The sequence below is a fragment of the Crocodylus siamensis genome, chromosome 4 (assembly GCF_052110815.1).
Source record: "Crocodylus siamensis isolate JL-2025a chromosome 4, ASM5211081v1, whole genome shotgun sequence".
Lineage (NCBI taxonomy): Eukaryota > Metazoa > Chordata > Crocodylia > Crocodylidae > Crocodylus > Crocodylus siamensis.
In genome coordinates this window covers 113399360-113418469 of record NC_143398.1, presented here as the reverse complement: position 1 = coordinate 113418469, position 19110 = coordinate 113399360, and the positions used below count along the sequence as shown (strand labels likewise).

General features: G+C 42.7%; 1 protein-coding gene across 15 annotated transcripts in view; it reads right to left on the bottom strand.

The window, feature by feature from the left end:
• ERC1 (ELKS/RAB6-interacting/CAST family member 1) overlaps positions 1-19110 on the bottom strand; it is a 478195-nt gene that overhangs the window by 94621 nt on the left and 364464 nt on the right. For all 15 annotated transcript variants that reach the window (XM_090043415.1, XM_090043421.1, XM_090043417.1 and 12 more), the window contains one exon: positions 10368-10512. In XM_090043415.1, coding sequence (XP_089899541.1) covers positions 10368-10512 — 145 coding nt within the window. The remainder of the gene's footprint in view (positions 1-10367; positions 10513-19110) is intronic.

Sequence of the window (19110 nt, the reverse complement as noted above, 5' to 3'; positions counted from 1 at the left end):
GTGAATGGATCATTGTCCCCGATTCCATTCAGCCGAATCCAAATCTGAAGATTCGATGCTGAATAGGGCCGACTCTCTGCTGAATCAAATCAGAGACCGAACTTCACACAGCCCTACAGCAGGGCTGTCCATACAACCCATAGGCTGCACTAGCAGGAGCCACAGCAGTGGAGCCCATGGGTCCCCAAGGCTGCCCACTGCATACCCCATTGTACTGCCTGGGCACCTTCCCTGCCCAAGCCCTCTTCCCCACCACTGCATTGCACCTCAGGCACCCCAGATCCCAGGCTCCCCCATGACCCCAGAACTGCGGAGTATGCTGTGCTGCACCAGGGGGAACTGGAGGGAGCGAGAGCCTCAACTCAGCCTTAGCCAGGGTCAACGGTCTTGGTCTTCAGAGGAAGACAAACCCTCCCTCTTTCTTCTCCCACTCCTTCCTGAAGCTAGCATCATTCACAAGGAGAAAAAGATTTTGTCCTGGTCACAAGCGGTGACCAACAAAAGCCCTGAAACATGGGATTGCTAGACACCTTCCATACCACCAAGAGAACTACCTCTACTCCCCAACTTGGGGATGGCAAACACATAAATTCACATATCACATACACTGATTGTTGATTATGAACCCTCTCTTTCATACCATCTCTCTTGTAAACTTCTCTATTTCAGCCCTAAAGTGATTCAGGTTCTTTGCTCCCACAGCTTTTCTTGAACAACCATTTCAAAATGTTACTTTTTTGATATTTAGAAATTCCCTAATTTCCAATCTAAACATTTGTCCGTAGGCAGTTCGTAGCCATTTGATCTTGTGCTGGTGTTGTTTTACTTCTTAAAAGCTTGTCTCCTTCCCTAATATTCATCCCAACACACTAAGTACTTCACACCATGAGTAAACCGGTAAAAGTTGACTACTCACCCTACAGTAACCGGTGCTCTTTGAAAGGTTCTGTCCTCATGGATTCCATTCCTAGTGCACATATGCTCCTTAAACCAGGAAATCAGAACCTTTTGGTCAGTGCTCATCAGTCCAGGTTTTATCTATCCTCAATCTTTCACACTCCCAAACCCAGAGGATGTTAAAAGCCAGGGAAAGTCCAAATGCCTTGGTTGTTTGCCAAACAGAATACAAATTATAATGGACAGTAATACACATATAGATAACCCACTGTGAAGAACACCAGATAATGTAAGATGATTAACTTGCTTTGCCTTCAGAAATTATCTGTGTGCAGTCCGTTCTTGGTGAGCCGCAAGCAGCAAACTTATGCCAAGGGGTGGGTACAAAGTATTAACCAAGTGGTGAATGAAGGATTGCTTTACCATGACTGCTTCAACCTCTGATGCGTCTCCCTAGTAGCAGCATTGTAAATGTATGAATTGAACTGCAGGTGGCAGCTACATACATTTCAGTGATGATGGCATTCCCTAAGAAGCTGCTGTGAACCCTGGTAGAGTGAATTTTGAATTGTTCAGGGGACTGAGTTTAGCTATTTTATAATACATCCTAATACCTGCTGAAATCCTTGTGGATAACTTCTGTGAAGCAACAGCTTTCTTTTTGGCTCTTTTGGCATAGGCTATGAATAATTTAGAAGTGATTGTGAATGGTTTAATTTTATGTAAACAAAAGATTGCTCTAAGGACATCAAACAAGTTCAGTTTTCTTCCAGAAATGTTACCATGCATTTTGGGATACAAAGCCAGTGAATGAATAGTCTGATTAATATGAAAATCAGAAAATATTTCATATAGGATTCTTGGATGGGGTCTGAGAGATCTTATCCATTTAAAAGATGGTGTGTTATATACCTGCTGTGAAACCTTTTCCCACCGAGCACTAAACTGGCAGAAATAATGGCCACCTAAAATGATATCTTAATTAAAAATGATATAATGATCCTGAAGCTAATTCTTCAAATCGAGGAACCACCAGATCAGTGAATACAAATGTTAAGATACCACAAGGAAGGATGTTCTCTCACTGGATAGAAGACAAACTAATGCCTCTACAAACCTAAACACTATACAGTCTGAAAAACTGTAATTTCAAACTAGAGAATGACAGACAGTTAAGTGAACTCTTACAAAACTACAGTGAAAGTCCAGATTTTAGTAAGAATACTCAATCCAATATTAAAGAAATCTCTGTCAGAAAGGGAGAAGGGTGATGCTGCTTTGTCCAAATGGTAATTCTCTTCCATCTGGCACTGTAAAACAATCTTGTGGGGTCCTTTCAAATATTAACTAGATTTTTCTGGATATCCCTGGAATGAGATTTTCCCTTAGTAGTTCATCAGAAAGCATTCTAACTGTAAAGTGAAGAGATGGTGGGTCTGGATCAAGGGTCTTCTCATTTTTTGGCAGATGAAGCCTAACACTTATAGTATAGTCATTGGAGTTTGTGGCAAAAGTTTCAGGAGGTCTGAAAACCAAAATTGTAGACAAGCTGGTGCTGTTAATATCAATGTTGCAGCATTTTGTTTAAGACTTCTTAAAATACTTGCTATTAAATTGTGCTGCATTCAGTGTTGCATTTGGTGTTCATTTTCATGACAAACAAGTCTATGGTTGGGCAACACCATTTTTGGATAACCAAATATCTGACTTCTTGATAAACAGTTTGAAGTTGAAAAAAAAAAAACTTCTCAGCCAAGCCACAAGGGTATTCACAAGTCAGTGTTTGATACACATTCCAGCACATATTCTGTAGCTGGACCACTTCCTGATGGAAGAGATGATCTTGCTTTCCACTGCCTCATATATAAAACACTGCAGTGGTGTTGTCTGTCAACACCTCTATCATCTTGACTTGGATTACATGTAAAAATAGTACATACACCAGATGTACTGCTCTGAGTTCCAAGACATTTATTTGTAGGCAAAATTCATCCCTTGACAAGAGACTTTAGACTGATGATATGTGAACTCCCCAACACATTTTGGAAGTTTCTGTCACCACTTTAACATGAGTTAAAGGGGTTGAGAATGGAACACCCCTGTATATGATATTCAGGTTTTTTATGAATATAGAGAAGAAAGTATGTGCTAAGGAACACTCAAAGGAACATCTATATAAAAATCACAAAAATCGAAGGGCTTCAAGAAATCATTTAATCTAAACCCTTCAACAAAAGCAGGACTGAGTATACCTAGACTGTCTCCAGCAAATGCTGACTTGGCCGTCTACTAAAAACCTCCAATGAAAGGGATTCACAACATTCCTAAACAACCTCTTCCAGGTTTTCACCTCCTGGCAGATGGAAAATGTTGTGCCCTGCAACTGTCAGACCTGAGCTTGTTGTTGTTTGAGGATTTTTCTGTATTAGGTTTATAATTTTTGTTATAACCTCAAATTTGAATTATGGGAGAAATGCTGACACTGTGGTGGAATCAAGAGTAACTTTATAAATTCTATTTTCTTTGCTAGCATTAGAGGAGATTCTTCCTGTTTACCCCGAACCTGAGGATGGTAAACATCTTAAAATTATATTGTATGTTGCATGAGACTTGCTGAGCAAGGGTATGCCGAGTCTTTCAGTTGTCAAGAAGAGGGTAAACACAAATGCTTTGCATTTTAGGAAATGTTGCCATGATGGTGAGGAGAACTCTGTGTTGCAATCTGTGCATTCCCACAACAGATGGTATTTGATTTGCTGTGAGCAGGATGGATCAATAGAGGAAAATTTGTGAGATGGAGCTTGAGAGCTGCAAACCAGGGACTAGGGAAGGAATTATTGAGAAAATTATTCTGGTACATGTCCATGAGGGGCCAGCAGGGGAGATTATGCTTAGGGGCAACCAACACAGGTTCATTAGAGGCAGGTCCTGTCAGACCAACCTGGTGGCTTTCTATGACCAGGTCACCAAATCTTTAGATGCAGGGATAGCAGTGGACATAGTCTTCCTGGACTTTTGGAAGGTCTTTGACACTGTCTCTCACCCAGTTCTCATTAAGAAAATGGGGGACTGTGGTGTCAACACCTACACAGTCAAATGGGTTGCCAACTGGCTGAAGGGCCGCACCCGGAGAGTGGTAGTGGATGGGTCATTTTCGACCTGGAAGGATGTGGGCAGTGGGATCCTCACTGTTCAACATCTTCACCAGTGACTTGGACGAGGGGGTAAAAAGCACCCTGTTCAAATTTGCTGATGACACTAAGATGTGGGGGGATGTGGGCATGCTGGAAGGAAGGAATAGGCTACAATCGGGCCTAGACAGGTTACAGTAGTGGGCGGATGAGAATAGGATGGGATCCAACACTGACAAGTGCAAGGTGATGCACCTGGGGAGGAAGAACCAGCACCACACCTACAGGCTGGGGAACTCCCCTCTCATCAGTACAGAGGCAGAAAAGGATCTTGGAGTCATCACTGATGCCAAGATGAACATGGGCTGGCAGTGTGGGGATGCAGTCAGGAAGGCCAACCGCACCTTGTCATTCATCCACAGATGCATCTCAAGCAGGTCCAAGGAGGTGATACTCCCCCTCTATGTGGCTTTGGTCAGGCTGCAGCTAGAGTACTGCATCCAGTTCTCGGTTCCACACTTCAAGAGGGATAACATGGAGAGGGTCCAGAGGAGGGCCACTCGCATGATCAGGGGACAGCAGGGCAGGCCCTACGAGGAGAGGCTACGGGACCTGAACCTGTTCAGCCTCCACAAGAGGAGGTTGAGCGGGATCTAGTGGCCTGTTACAAACTAGTCAGAGGGGACCAGCAGGCACTAGGGGAGTCCCTGGTCCCCCGAGCGCTACCAGGAGTGACTAGAAATAACAGTCACAAGCTGGCAGAGGGTAGATTCAGATTAGACAACAGGAGGCACTACTTCACTGTCAGGGTGACTAGGATCTAGAACCAACTTCCAAGAGAAGCGGTGCTGGCTCCTACCTTGGGGGTCTTTAAGACAAGGCTAGACAATCACCTTGCTGGGGTCGTTTGACCCCAGTACTCTTTCCTGCCATGGCAGGGGGTTGGACTTGATGATCTGCTTAGGTCCCTTCCGCTACTAACTATGAAACGATGAATTATTGAGGCTAGGAATCTGAGCTACAAATGAATATAGAGGTTATTTATGCCCAATTTTGTTTTTCAAAATGTTTTTTGGCTTGGGGGTGGGGAGAGGAAATCAGGAAACTTTTTTATATCTGAAACAGATATGTAGTTCTGAAAAATAAGAGAATCTCCTCATGAGATCTATGCCTGATAAGAGATGGGGAGCATGGATATGAGGGGTAGAGAAAAAACAAGACAGAAACAAACAGAATATCTAATCTGAATAATTTTGAGTACCTGTTGATCTTTTGTATTATTGTTCCTGGCTCCCCAAAAATAGATCAGATGGCCTCCAGATGGGATAGGGAATGGAAACAGACCAAAAAGGACCATCAAACTTTCTACGAAGTGGTTTGGGGGCAGATACAAAGAAGTAGGCACAGAAAAAGCCAAAGGGTGCTTCTTGCAGAAGCACTGCTTTTTTCTTGGAGGTTCAACTGTGTATGCTAAGAACAGAAGGAAGGTTCAGATAGATGTCTCGATTCTGTTTGCTAACTGTATTGTTTCCTTTCCAGCTGAGGTGTGTATACACAACAACTAGTCTTTAAAATGGCACGTATTGTTAAGAATACATAGAGCAGGGGTGGGCAAAATATGGCCCGTGGGCTGCATCCAGCCTGCAAGACCATTCTATCTGGCCCATGAGGCCCCTAAAAAAATTTGGAAACTTAATATTTCTCTGCCCTTGGTTCCTGTCAAAAATGACAGGAAACAAAGGCAGTAGGACCCAGCCTGATGGGCTTCCACAACAGCAGTGCCTGCCCAGCCTCGCCCCCCAGCCGGAAACCCCAGCTGGGGTTTCTGGGCTGGGAGCACATGGCTGCCCTGGCGGAAAGCTCAGGTAAGTGGCGGGGGGGGACCCCAGGCAAGGAAGGAGCGCGGGGGGGAAACAGCCCCTCCATGCCCACGCCTGGTGCCATGTGCTGAAGCTCCTTACAGCCTGCGTGGGGCTGCTTGTGCCCGCTCCGGACAGCCCCACGTGGGCTTTGAGCGCCTGCAGTATGGGGCACCGGGCATGGGAGGAGCCACTTCCTCCCCGTGCTCAGCTTTTCCCTGGGCTTCTTCCCTGTGTGGAGAAAAGCGGCCCCCCCACCCGCCCCATGGCTGGCGCCCTGCACTGCAGGTACTCACTTTGGGCCCCACCAGTGCTGGTCCTGGGACATTGGTTCCAAGACATTGGAATGTTGGTCCCAAGATGGTGACCAGGGGGCGGGGCACCTGTCAAGGTGTGGGGCTACCCATGCGGCCCTCAACAGCCTGCCAAAACTGGGTAAGTGGCCCTCCATTCAAAATAATTGCCTGCCCCTGACAGAGAGAGAAGTAGTGTGAAGCTAGGAAGAAAGCAGAGAGGCATCTTAAGGCATCTTCATATGTGCTCCAAGGGTGAGGTGAGGCGGCACTTTAACTAGAGTGGCTCTGAGAGTTACTCTAATTAAAGTGACCACAGTGTCCTGTGTATCAGCATCCCTGCACTTCAAAATGGCTGCATGGGCACTTTAACTAAAGCTTGTTCAATGAGCTTGATACATGAGACAAAACTGCTAATTAGCATGCTCCAGCAGACCCGATAAATCAAGTATGCTTCGACATGCTGCAATTACAGCAGGCTGGAGTAGCATCCCCACACCTGTATAGGCACCTTAGAGACCACTTGGGCCATGAACGCATTTTAATTAATGAATCAGCTGAATGTTAAGACTCAAAACCAAAAACCAAAATGCTGCACATACTGAATCAGCCACATATTAAAATCAAAATCTTCAAGCAGAGTCTGTGTGAACAAACCCTTTCTTCTGCCAGCTATCTATCTACTTTGGTTCACACTGCTTATGTGCATGAATATTGGCTTATATGTACACAGCTAGGTTGCTGTGCAACAGCAGGTAGCTGCTGAGCACATCATCTCTCATGGGATCAACCTACAAATAAAACCGAAACTACAAATAAGAGTGAAAAGGCATCAGCTTTTCTGAAAGGTTAACTGTATTGAAGGAGTACCAGCAATTGGGAAAGTGCCATCAAAGAGAAGCAGTAGCAAAGCTGTTGTCTTGCAATTGTCTCGGCAGAATTTTAAAGTTAAGAGAGAAGCTTGAATCCACTTACGTTGGGAACCTCAACGCCAACTGTAAATGCAAGAAATTGAAGAAAGACAGTAAAGTAAGAAGAAACACTCCAGTTTTGGTTCACATATACACAACAGCATAATGTATTAATCAACAGCCATATCTTTTGTCAAGAAGGCAATAAGCTTGCCAATGATATTTTGGCATAATGATTTTAAACCCACTGTTGACTGGCTTAGCAGATGGAAGGAAAGATACTGCATCATGCTGAAAAAGTTGAATGGTGAAAAGCAGAATGCTGATGCAGAATGATGTTGGCAGAAAGATGGGTGTTATAGGTTTTGCCTGAACTGCTGCAAGAGTATTCTGCTGATGATATTTTCAGCACAGATGAAGCTAGCCTTTTCTTTCAGTCAGACCCTTGCTTTCAGCATTTTTTCCAGTCTCTTTGGGCTAGAAAGGAGAAAGGCTACATTACATTGCAGGTCACCAGCAGTGTATCAGGCAATGAAAGAAGAACACTTCTGGTTAACAGACAGTCCATGATGCTTCCATAGTGTCAAGATTATTCACCAGAACAAATAAAAATGATGAAATACAAGCACAATTTTCATGGAATTGCTAAATGGATGAGAACTTTAACTTACAAGAAAAGTTAAGAAATTGTTTAATCGTTGGATAATTATACAGCACATATGCCAAATGTTGTATTACAGAACATCAATTATTTTTTTTCCTGCCAGCATGTCCTCATTCATGCAGCCTCTTGACCAAATCATTATCAAAAACATGAAGAACAGATACAAAAAATAAAATCATGTCACAAAACACTCATGGAAATTGACAAAATACAAAATGTTGCTGTTGCCAGTGGAATGACACTTCTGGGTGCTCTTCACATGCCGAGTCATTCTTGGGACTCTCTTAAAGCTGACACCATTCATAATTGCTTCCATAAGGCAGGAAATGCTAACATGATTTACAATATATATGAGGAAGTGGAAATAGTTTTCCACCTGAAGAAATTCTGCTTCAAACCTTCAAGGAATGGGTGGGCATTCACAATGGATTGACTGTTACTCCAAAGGTGAGTGAGCAAGACATCAGACATGAAATCCAAAAGCAACACAAGCTGCAAGAACATCTGAGATGAAAAACAAGAGAAGGAGGAAGCAGTGCAATAACCTTCCTGTGCAGGATGCTATTTCTTTTTTTGTGGGAGGGGGTGTGGGGCTTTGGAGCAAAGCAAAAGTACAAAAGAGAACTACAAAATATTTTATACTTTAAAAGAGAGAGTGTTAGATTTCTGAAAACAAAGCATGGTAATAAACTGTAATACTACAACTATTGTAACTCAGACAACTGTAATTATACTCTAACAAAAAATGAAAATCCAACAAAGTATCAAACATATCCAGAGTTTCTGGATAGAACTCTGAACAGTCTTCTTACTTTGCTCATTTTACTTTGCTATTCCTTACTACAATCACCAGTTAACAGAATCAAGAGTGCTTTGTCTAACATGACTAATAACCAGCCATTATTATATAAGATTTTCAGTAGGAAAAAAGCCAGGAAAACTACCAATAGTGAGAACACTGCTAACTGTTGTCTCTCCTAGCCAAGAGTGATTAGAAGGAACTGAGAAGAGTTGTTTGCACTCTGGCCTTTTATGACTTTGGAGGGCGGAGGAGTGGGTTGAGGGGAGCAATATGCAGGCACAGGCTGACAGGAACTGTTAGGCAAAAGGTTCTGATTTCTGCTTCTGGTAGCTGAACAAATCATCTTGCTGACAGATAAACTGACATACAGAAATTTGCAGGGTGATGGCAGTCATTGGAGGCATGCAAGTAGCTGGCAGTGGAGTATGTGCTGTTATGGGAAATACAGCATGGGAGTGACTGAGGAGAAACCTACTAGAGACCAGTGGTGCTTAAGTGACTTCTTTAGATTTCTAAACAGACTTTATAGGTCCCAGATCTTTTTCCTCAGTTCCTCAACTTTTCATTTTCTTGTTCTGTTTGTTTTGTTTGGTAGATGGAGGAGAAAGGGAAGAAGAAAGAACCTTCCCCTGATCAGTGTGAGGTCTCTCATATTGCATACAACTATGGCTGTGGACAGATATAGCATTTGTAGTGTGACAAGTGCTGCAGCACTCTGAAGCACTAAGAAAATGTAGTGCTACATGCTTGGACAGACGTAACGTCCTGCTGCACCCCATCCCCCTTCCACCAGAGCACTACAAAAGTTGCCACAAAGGCATGCAACGGCACACTCTCTAGCCAGGAGGTGTGATAGAGGGGTTGCTCAGTCCTGCAGCTTGGCTCCCCTCCTCCACATAGGGGCAGAGAGAGGAGCTCATCAGTGAGCATGCTGTAGACCCCAAGTCTCCTGAGGGCTGCAGTTCTGCTCCCTACCCCTCTACCAGAGCCAGGAGACAGAGACCTACAGGGCTTTTTAGTCTCCTGTCCTGATGACATCTGAGTACCTAGGCAGTGTTCATTAACTGGCTACTCCACTCTGTCTCCCTCCCCTCTTGGATAGAGAAAACAGAGCACTGTGGGATGCTGGGGGACCAACAGATAACTGGTCCCTCTATTGTTCACTGTCCACATGTAACCTGTAGTGCTAAGGAGAAGCTGCTGTTTCATCTAGCAACATTTTTGTTGCACATCTGACATTTTGTAGCACTACAGGGCACATATGTATTTGTCTGCCTAGACCTTTTAGTGCTACAGATGTGTTTACAGCATACAAATGTTCCATCTGTCCATATGCTATGTGGCATTCCCTTGTGGTGTTACTTTCAGAACTGACAACCCAATTTAAAGGGTGGCAGGGTGTCCTCAACTTTACAGGAGGCAACGTTCATTCCCAGAGCTCCTCCCTAACAGCACAAAGTACGGACCCACCAAAGGGTGTCCCCTTTCATAAACGCATTTTTACTAATTTAATACCATGGTGACTACCAGTGCAGTGGCACAAAGAAATCCTTTGTGCTATGATCATGCCCTCCCCATCATGCTACCATGGAGTTTTAAACTCATGTTCAGATTTTAAAGTTTGAAGTATGATCTTCCATATAACAAATCAACATGCAGTTATTATCACTGAATTTAGTTCATGGAGCTGCTTGTCTCAACACACAATGAAGCTCCATATTATTAGTTTATAAAGGTATAAAGACCGGAGTAATTAAGCTCACAACAACACCCTGGCGGTTCTGTTCTCTCTTTTCCCACTCCTACCTACCTGCTGCTTGAGCTGCTGTACCAAGCGGTCCTTCTCCCGTTTTAGTGCAGCCACTTCATCTTGAGTTTTCTTCTTAGAGGATGAAAGCTCCAGCAGAGCAATATTGGCATCTTTTTCACTGATGGCAGCAAGAAGGGCTTCTTGTCTGGAAAAAATAAGAGCAGATTAATACCTGAGTGTTCTGTACAATTTAGGTCAGTGATTTTCAACCTCTGGTCAGTCTGCAGACCCCCAGGGGTCCACAATGTCTAAGGTCCACAAAAGATGATTATAATCAATCTAAAGTATGTGAATATACACATTTACAATTCAAAGGCATCTACACCTCCATTTGAGATGTCTGCAAATGAGAAAAGGTTGAAAACCACTGAGGTAGGGGAAATTTCTGTGCATGAGTTGGGTATGCCATTGAAGGCAGAGGATGGGGAGTCTGATGCCAGAGAGCTGGATTAAATATAGACACAGATCATCAGGATGGTATCCACTTCTAGAAGACCTACCATATGTCAGACAATGGTGCAAACAGCTTGTAAAATTGTGTATTTTATTATCAAGACCATTGTCAGGTGGGATAGAAGAAGAGTGACATATGGAAGTGAATGCACTGAATATGTTCCTGTATGCAGCCTCAAAATGTCTTATCCATCACTGTATTATCTGGGCATCTGGGCTCTTCTGGCTGTTCAAAGAAGATTCCCATTACCCAAGTTATTTCTAAGAACACACACATACATTTTGGAATAAAAACAACCTCTATATTAATCTTGTTAAATTATGTTGTCTATTCATACAGCTCTTTCAAGAGAAAGTTGGTTCATGCCAAGTTATATGAGTTCATTTTAATAGGGCAGAGTACTCCTGGAAGCAAATTAGGATAACAGGAAGATTGAGACACTTTTTGTTATCAGGAAAGTGCTGAAGTGGCCTGTGGCAAAAAACACAGTGGTTAACAAGACAAAAAAAGGGCACCCTCTGGTATCAAGGAAGTTCTTACTGTGACTTCTCTGTCAGTACACAGAATAATGATGAGCTTGTCTGTTGTCTGCATGGACAGACTGAGACAAAGGTAGGTTTGTTCTGTGAGAAAATCACTGATAGTACTGTAGAAACAGCATGAGCTAAAATACTGATACAGGATGCCAAGGTCCAGGTATATGATAATTAAGTATAGAAATTTAACTTTATCTGACTTTCTTCTCAAGTGAATCTAACTCTCACACAGCCCTCTGAATATTGGAAGCATCTTGTACATACTGGAAGAATGGGAGACACACACTACTATCCAGCTTGAGAAATATGCAAAATAAACATGAATCAAATATAGGTACATAATATTAAGGCGCATTCTTGTTTATCTGGTTTTCTTGCAATCATACTTTTGCTTCTTACTGGGCGCGTCTACATGAGACGTTTACCAAGCAGTTGACTAACCGTGCAGTAAATGTCTCGGCATCTACACATGCACCTCTGTTAGGGTGCATGAAACTAATACACTATGCAGCAGGGTAGGACTTACAAATACACAACTTACCCTGCTGCAGAGTTTTTTCACACACAGCAGTGCATGTGTAGATGCTGAGCTAGCTGGCTCGGGCATGAGGGTGCTTCAGTGCAGGGATGGCCTGCTAGTTAGCCGGGCACTGAAGCACCCTCATGCCCCAGACAGCCCCTGCACAGTACATTGAGCCCAGTCAGAGCAGCCCCAGGCTGGCAGGCTGACCCCCACCCCCTTCTGCCCAGGGCTCCCTTCCAGTCAATACTGCTGCAGCCTAACTCAATGTGCTGCAGGCCAGGCATATGCACAAACTGTGTGTCCAGGAGCTTCCTGGGAGCAATAAACTGCAGACCAACAAGCTTATTGCTCTGCAGTTTATTGCTGTGCATTAATGGAATGTGTAGACACACCCACTTTGAACTCAAACCTAAGCAGGGTTGGGCCAAATCAATATTTGCAACAGCTTTGAAGGAAAACCCAGATGTTGTCCAATAGGTGTCACACTTCCCACTAAGTCAGTACTGTATCAACTTATCCCAAAGGATTCCAGTTTCTGGATGATACAAAAAAGGGCCTAACCATTTGTGGACATCTTAAAGATAGCATATTCCTTAAGAGCAAAGGTGTCCCAAGCAAAAGCAATTTATATAATACTGTATTATTTCTAAATTCCACTTGAACTTAAAGTTGCAGACAGGGGTCACTAATGACAGAAATTAATTTCCATCACAGTCTAAAGTTTGACCTTTCTGCAAAAAAGCTCCCTTTGCTAATCTGTTAATTTCAGTTGTAATGGGCTTAGAGTTGACGTGTAAACATGACCCTTCCACAGTACAACATGAAACACATGCATGTGTTCAGGGCTTTCATTACAGAGATATGCTGATATCAATTCTATCATTAAAACATATTTATAACCATTTATGAAAAAATAAGAAAAATAAGGAAAAAAATATAACATTTGAAATCTAAAGTATTGTGCAAAGCTTTCATTTTAACAACATCCCCTTTTCTTTTCATTGTAAACAGTTTTCCTAAGGGTACCCATTGTCTGACATTTTTTTTAGATGGCATTAAATGCGGCAATAGCTTTCTTTTTTGAGGAAAAAAAGTAAAAGTTAGCTGAGGTGAGCTGGAGCTGCTACTATTCTCATGGAAATCTTCTCCTAGTTCCACAAACACACACAGAATGGGATGCAAAAGAGGAACAATAATAGAAAATGCAGTTTCTGTCCCTCATGTAAGGATTTTTTCCTCTGGCTGCTTGAGACACACAGGAACAGCACAATATCTTATCAGCTATTCTGAAATGTTGCTCATACCAGAATTAGGCATTACTTTTAATCGTCTTTCTAATCAAGGGATCATTGTAACATTATAAAAGAAACAGTGTTGGCTGGTTAAATTGGATTCTTAATAAACAAAACAAAAAGAGAAAAGGAAGGTGGGGGGAGGGCAAGGAATAAGGAGAGGATAACAACAGGAATCCAATTCTCATATTCCAGATGTTATATAGAGAACCTAGCTGGCGGAGATCAGGATGTCACATGCATCCTTTTCTCTGGCTTAATAAAGTTAGAGCGTCTTTCAGAATACGGCTAAGAAAAGTCAATAATGTCATGATGGGTACCAGTGGCCCAGGAAATTATATGGAAGGCAGCCGTTATGGTAAAGCTTGTATCTTCCAGCCCACACATCTCCAACCTGGCACCATTATTTTTTTACTGAAGTCTCTTTCTTGAGGATGCCAAAAAGGGATTATTGGGTCCTCAACCCACTATTATTTTGTCCATAAAGGAGGCTTAATTTCTGACACACCACTTCTGATCTATTCATGCGCAATTTCATTATCCTTCTTATACCAAACATGATTTCAGCCAGTCCCTTGATAGGATCAACAGAGGTTTTGTTTAAATTTCTTCCGTTCCCTTGTCTCCCTATGTACTTTTTCCTAAATTTTACATAGAAGTCCAAAAGAGACTTTTATTACCTTGGACAACAAGGATAAAACCGCTGCATGATGTTTCACTGGTATTTTGACTGAGAGAGGAATTGATTCAAAAGAATGAGATTAATAGGAAAAGGCAGATATTTTATTTCAATTCATTTAAATATGCTCATCCAACACAGAGTTTAAAGCTGGGTCTTCAAAAGTAGCAGATTTTCACTACTAAGAAGGCATTCTGAAGTTTTTGTAGCCCTTCAAATCACCTTTAGATTTAAGCTAAAGACAGCATTAACTTTTTAAGTTTTTTAAGTTGCAACAATTTCAGGAAGTAGATTTGCAATTCAGTCAAACTCATCAAGTGTGTGTGGCAGGAGAGGCCCTGGGGCAGCTGTGATGCCCCCTAGGCTGCCCTAATTCTGCCCACAGTCCCAGTCCTGTATATAACATCCCTGTTCATCTCACTATCCATTCCTTCATGTTCTTTTGACAGATTGGGAGGCTTCCCCTGGGTCCTGAAGTGCTCTCACTAATGTCAAACCAACCTAACTGACCTCCCATGGCCCTCTGCCCACTAACCAAAACTCCATGGTTCTTCGTGGGTGTCTCTTGAGTCCAGGCAGGCCTACTGGTGCCTGGCTGGCACTACTCTGAGCCAGTCACTATCCATGGCACTACTGATCCTAATTAGCCTTAGGGCTCTTCATTGTGGCCTCCAGCCTCCCCCATAGTCATGCCCATGTCCTGCAGGTGTTTACTCTTGCAATTTGCCTTCCTATATAGGCTTTGGCCCTTGGCCTACAGAATACTCAGGCTGTACACTTCTAGCCTGGCCCACTTGCTTTGGCCTGACCTGTCAGTCTCAGCCTCTCGCCAGCCACAGCCTGCTTGTGTTGCTTTCTTGTGGCTCAGGCTCTAGCCCTCTTGGCCTCTGACCTGCCTGTGCCTCACTCCCAGACTCTGACTCTCTTAACCTCAGCCTGCCTATCTTCCCCTGTCTGGTGCCTCTGCCCCTGGCAAGGGTCAAAGCCTGGCATGCCTCTTAGATATCCCTGTGTTGCCTCCTTACCACCCCTACAGTCACCACCCAGATTTCCAGTATAAACTAAATCTGAAATGCAAGCAACCACTCAAAGCCCATCTCTCCGGGCCATCATGCCACTGCTAAGTCACCTCCCCACTCACTGGCTCTCTTAGCCCTGGGAATACCTGAAATGGCCTGTAGGCTTATGTCCCCTGGGCTACTTCCTTTCTAGCCATGTGTTCTCCTAACTGGTCACAGTTGTGTCCCATCAACCTCTAAAGCATCCTACTGCTGTTTCTTTAGCTAAGCTGCAGTAGTGTCCTTGCTGCCTAAACAGGGCTCTGCCCTGTTGTCCTATTGCCATAGGCACTTTCAGCATATAGGTCTTCCCCTGCCTGGGGACATACCGGGCTCTCTACTACAGTGCTATAGATAAGACAGAATCTATCTTGATGTCCTCCCAATACACAACGGAAGCTTTTTCTGTACTGGCTCAAACTTCAAGTATTTAGGCTATGCATGATATAGCTGAAGACCACACTTCTAGAATTCATGTGCTCCGACTTAAACTACATGGTACAAGTGGTCCGAGGTCTGCAATCTATTGGTGAAAGGTGAGCAAAACTAAAATCAAGGCTGCTGTAGGACACTACAATAATAAATGTCATGAGTTCTCAGCATTTTAATCGCAGTCTACCATTGTTATTTTAAAAGGGAAATATATTCTTGACCACAATGATAAGGTTTTTCTTTTTTGTTTGAGAATTTTGGTCCTTCACTACTTGGAATACTATCTTTACAGATGGTTTAAGTAATGGGATATTTATTGCAAGAAAACTCCAGCAAGCATTGACGCAGAAATCAAAATCAACGTTGGTTCAGTACCACTGCTTAGAAAAATCAATTCGTTCTGAAAGCATTTGTACTTATCTGTTACTATTTCTAGCCCTGGTACTCTTCGATAGTCACATTAAAATACACAATTACTAGTACAATTTTGCATTTTCTCCAATTTTGACATAATGTTAACGCCAATATCTAAGAAGCACAGAAGTCTGTTATAAGGGGGAATTATAATGTAATCATCCAAGCATCATTTTAAAATTTGATAACTCGTTGTCAAACAGGATGAGAAACAAATGTTACATATAGATATATACCTAAGATCACAAGTTTTCTGTCATGCACAGAACTAGTTTCTATTCTAGAGGGTTTGAAAGAGATCAGAATTCAAAACCATCACTTTTCTTGCAGGATTTTTGGCATATTTCCAGAACTTGCTATATTAAGTCCCACCCCTTGGTCCAGTGTGATTTTTATTCCATAACTGAAGGGTATCCCTCTAAAAATATCCATTGACCACTTGGAAAAATATGCTAAGTGGGAAAATAACTTCTACGGTAAAGGAGTTCAATATGTCCAACTTGCACCAGATGGGCTCTATGTGCCACAGGCGGTGCAGTGTGACTGCAGAGACAATTAAAATATACTGGTGGGTAACTTCTTTCTTCTTTGAAGGCCTCCATGGATTCCCAAATATGAGCACAATTAATAAGCAGCACTACCTCTGATTGAAAGTTGGCAGAGATGCCAAGTACATGGAGGCCTGAGGGCCCTTGCTTCCCTCAGGAAGAGGGCTGCCACCTGAAATGCATAAAGCTTTCCATATATCTATCATCTTAGGCCCCCTCAGCAAAAATAGAAGTCAGTGCCTATAGTCAGAGAAGTTCTCATCTAAATAAAGACTGTAGAACTGCTCTCCCAAATCAAGCATTCATAGATGATGTTAAAGTCCAAGAAGTAGTGCTTGGTAAAATATCAACTGAACCCCAAGCCGCTGTTCTGCAAATCTTCACAACGGAAAAATGACGTATTTATGTAGTAATTTGCAGTGATTTTGTAAACCAGGATGACATACACCAGGCTCTGTATCAGAGAGATAAGCACTGGTATAGGTGCATACAACAGACTACTATTACAGCCGTTCACCACTACGTAGCAGGGGAGCAGGTAAAGAGCCCATTTATACCTTGACCACCCTAAGATTAGCTATGTACAACACAACATGTACATAAGTTTCCCAAGACAATTCTACACTGGATTTTAATAAATTAGAGCAGTATAAGGCTTTCTTCCTTTTTAGACTATTTTAGGCCATGGCATACAAAATGTTACACTAGTGGGGAGGGCAATCTTTATGGGCAGGCATGCCACAAATGAGCCCCACACCCTTCCCAAGTGCTACTCTGATCCCCTTCCCCTACCTGATTGGCTGCTCTGCATTCTTCTTCCTGCCCTGCCTGCTGCTGTGTTGCCCATCTCCTCTCGAATCTGCCACGTGTTACTTGTGGCATGTGCAACACAGGTTGACCACCCCTGGCCTAAAACATACTATGGTAACAGTAGCCCTAGTAAATAATGCCCTGTTCCCTTTCTTGTATGGAAACAGTGACTACAGTTAACATAATTCAATATGCAACATTAACATATTTGGACAACCTAAGAAGTGAAGTAGGCTCTCTTACAACTTTTCCCCAAATTACAAGTTATTAGTTGCCTAAAGGTATTAGATGACTCTAGGTAAAAGTCTACAGTGCATTATACATCTAAAGAAAGAAGATTCATCTCCTTAGGTTAATGTGAAATTTGGGGGGAAAGACCAGTAAGAAAATGGATTTGTTGATGAGAAAGTTGGCAGTACTAGTCACTTTATGGATGCCATTTGGCTGTCAGGAGAGGATTATTTTGTCCTTGGGTACTCAAGGGGAAGTAAATGGATGATATTCCTTTATCCATTTCCCAAAGGAAAATGTTCTCCATTTATGGCAAAAACCTTGCACAATGACAGGTTTCTCAGATTTAAGAGGATGTCCTAGATCCAAACAACAAGGTCAGTATTGGCTAACAGATAAACATCTATGTAGCCAGATGCTATGATTCTGTATCAGTCCCATGACAGAGCACATTTTGAGACAGGAGCAGGGAAACAGAGGGCCAGTGGATATAACCCAAGCAGGCTGACATACCATTGTTGTCTTGGCCACAAATGTGCAGTCCTTGTCTCTCCACTTCATTTAGAATCATCCAATGAGTAAGAAGTATTTGAAGAAACATGTGGAGAAGGTCCTTCCTGCTAGCACAGGAGGAAAATATGCTTTTTTTCCTCCCTACTCTGAAACAGGAGATATTTGGGGTTATTCCCGAGGGGAAACCTACTGTTTGTCTTGCAGACAAACCTATCCTACAGGCATTCGTCACTTGTGGAGGAGATGGGTAATGGCACATACATTTAAGTACCGCTTCTGCTAGTCTTGGCTTCGTTTACTAAGAGAGTCTGACTGCACATTTTTCTCTTTTCAGATCCAGAGCCATTGGATAAACGACGTCCTTGCTTTATGAAAAAGAGAAACCAGCTTATGATGATAATCAGCAACCTGACAAGTATCTATAAGACAAAGTAACAGGAACTGGCTTTTGGGAACAAGGCATTATAGATAATAATTTATGTTTCTGGCCACTGCTAGGCTGGGACAGTCTGCAGAGTGTGCCACAGTACTGGTCATTTGCAGTTTCTCTCGAATATAGTATGCTTTGGTAGTAAGCGGACCTTGTTCTTCAAATGTTAAGTCTATATTCCTCACTTCTGATTCACAGAACTGGAGCCAAGAATAACCTGTGCCATAATTCCCATAGCTGTAACTCTAGTGTAGTATCAAAGGAGGGTGCCTTGCTGCATTTCTGCCCTTTGCAAGCTATGGTGGCTACTTTGAGGCAAAACTCCAGGATTCATACAATAATATTGCAGAGGACATAATAAGTATAAAAATTAACTTTTTAAAGCAAGCTTGGGTATGTCAATGTAAGCTACCATCATGATGCAAGCATATTTTAAGATTTTCCCTAATGACAACTAGAATGGCTCAGGGTGCCAGAAGTATGAAAACTCCAGTTCCAGAGGGTTGGACATAGGGCTGGAATGGAGAAAAGGGGCTCACTGGAGAAATGAGTGTTATATAGATCAGTGCTGAGCCTCAGTAAAAACAGATCTTACAGTGATTGTGGCTTGCTAAAGTACTACAATTTTTAGTAGGTTCAATTTCAAACTTCTAAAATTAGTGCTAGGTATCTTTTCAAGATTATCAATAGTTCTACCTTTTCTTTCTAGGGACTTCACCAAAGTACTAGCTGTTTGGAGGGGAGGCTGTGGGAGGTCTTTTTTTTCCCCATCTGCTTTAGGTTGCTCCAGGGTAGAACTGCTCAGCATTTCTTTTGTGCTCTA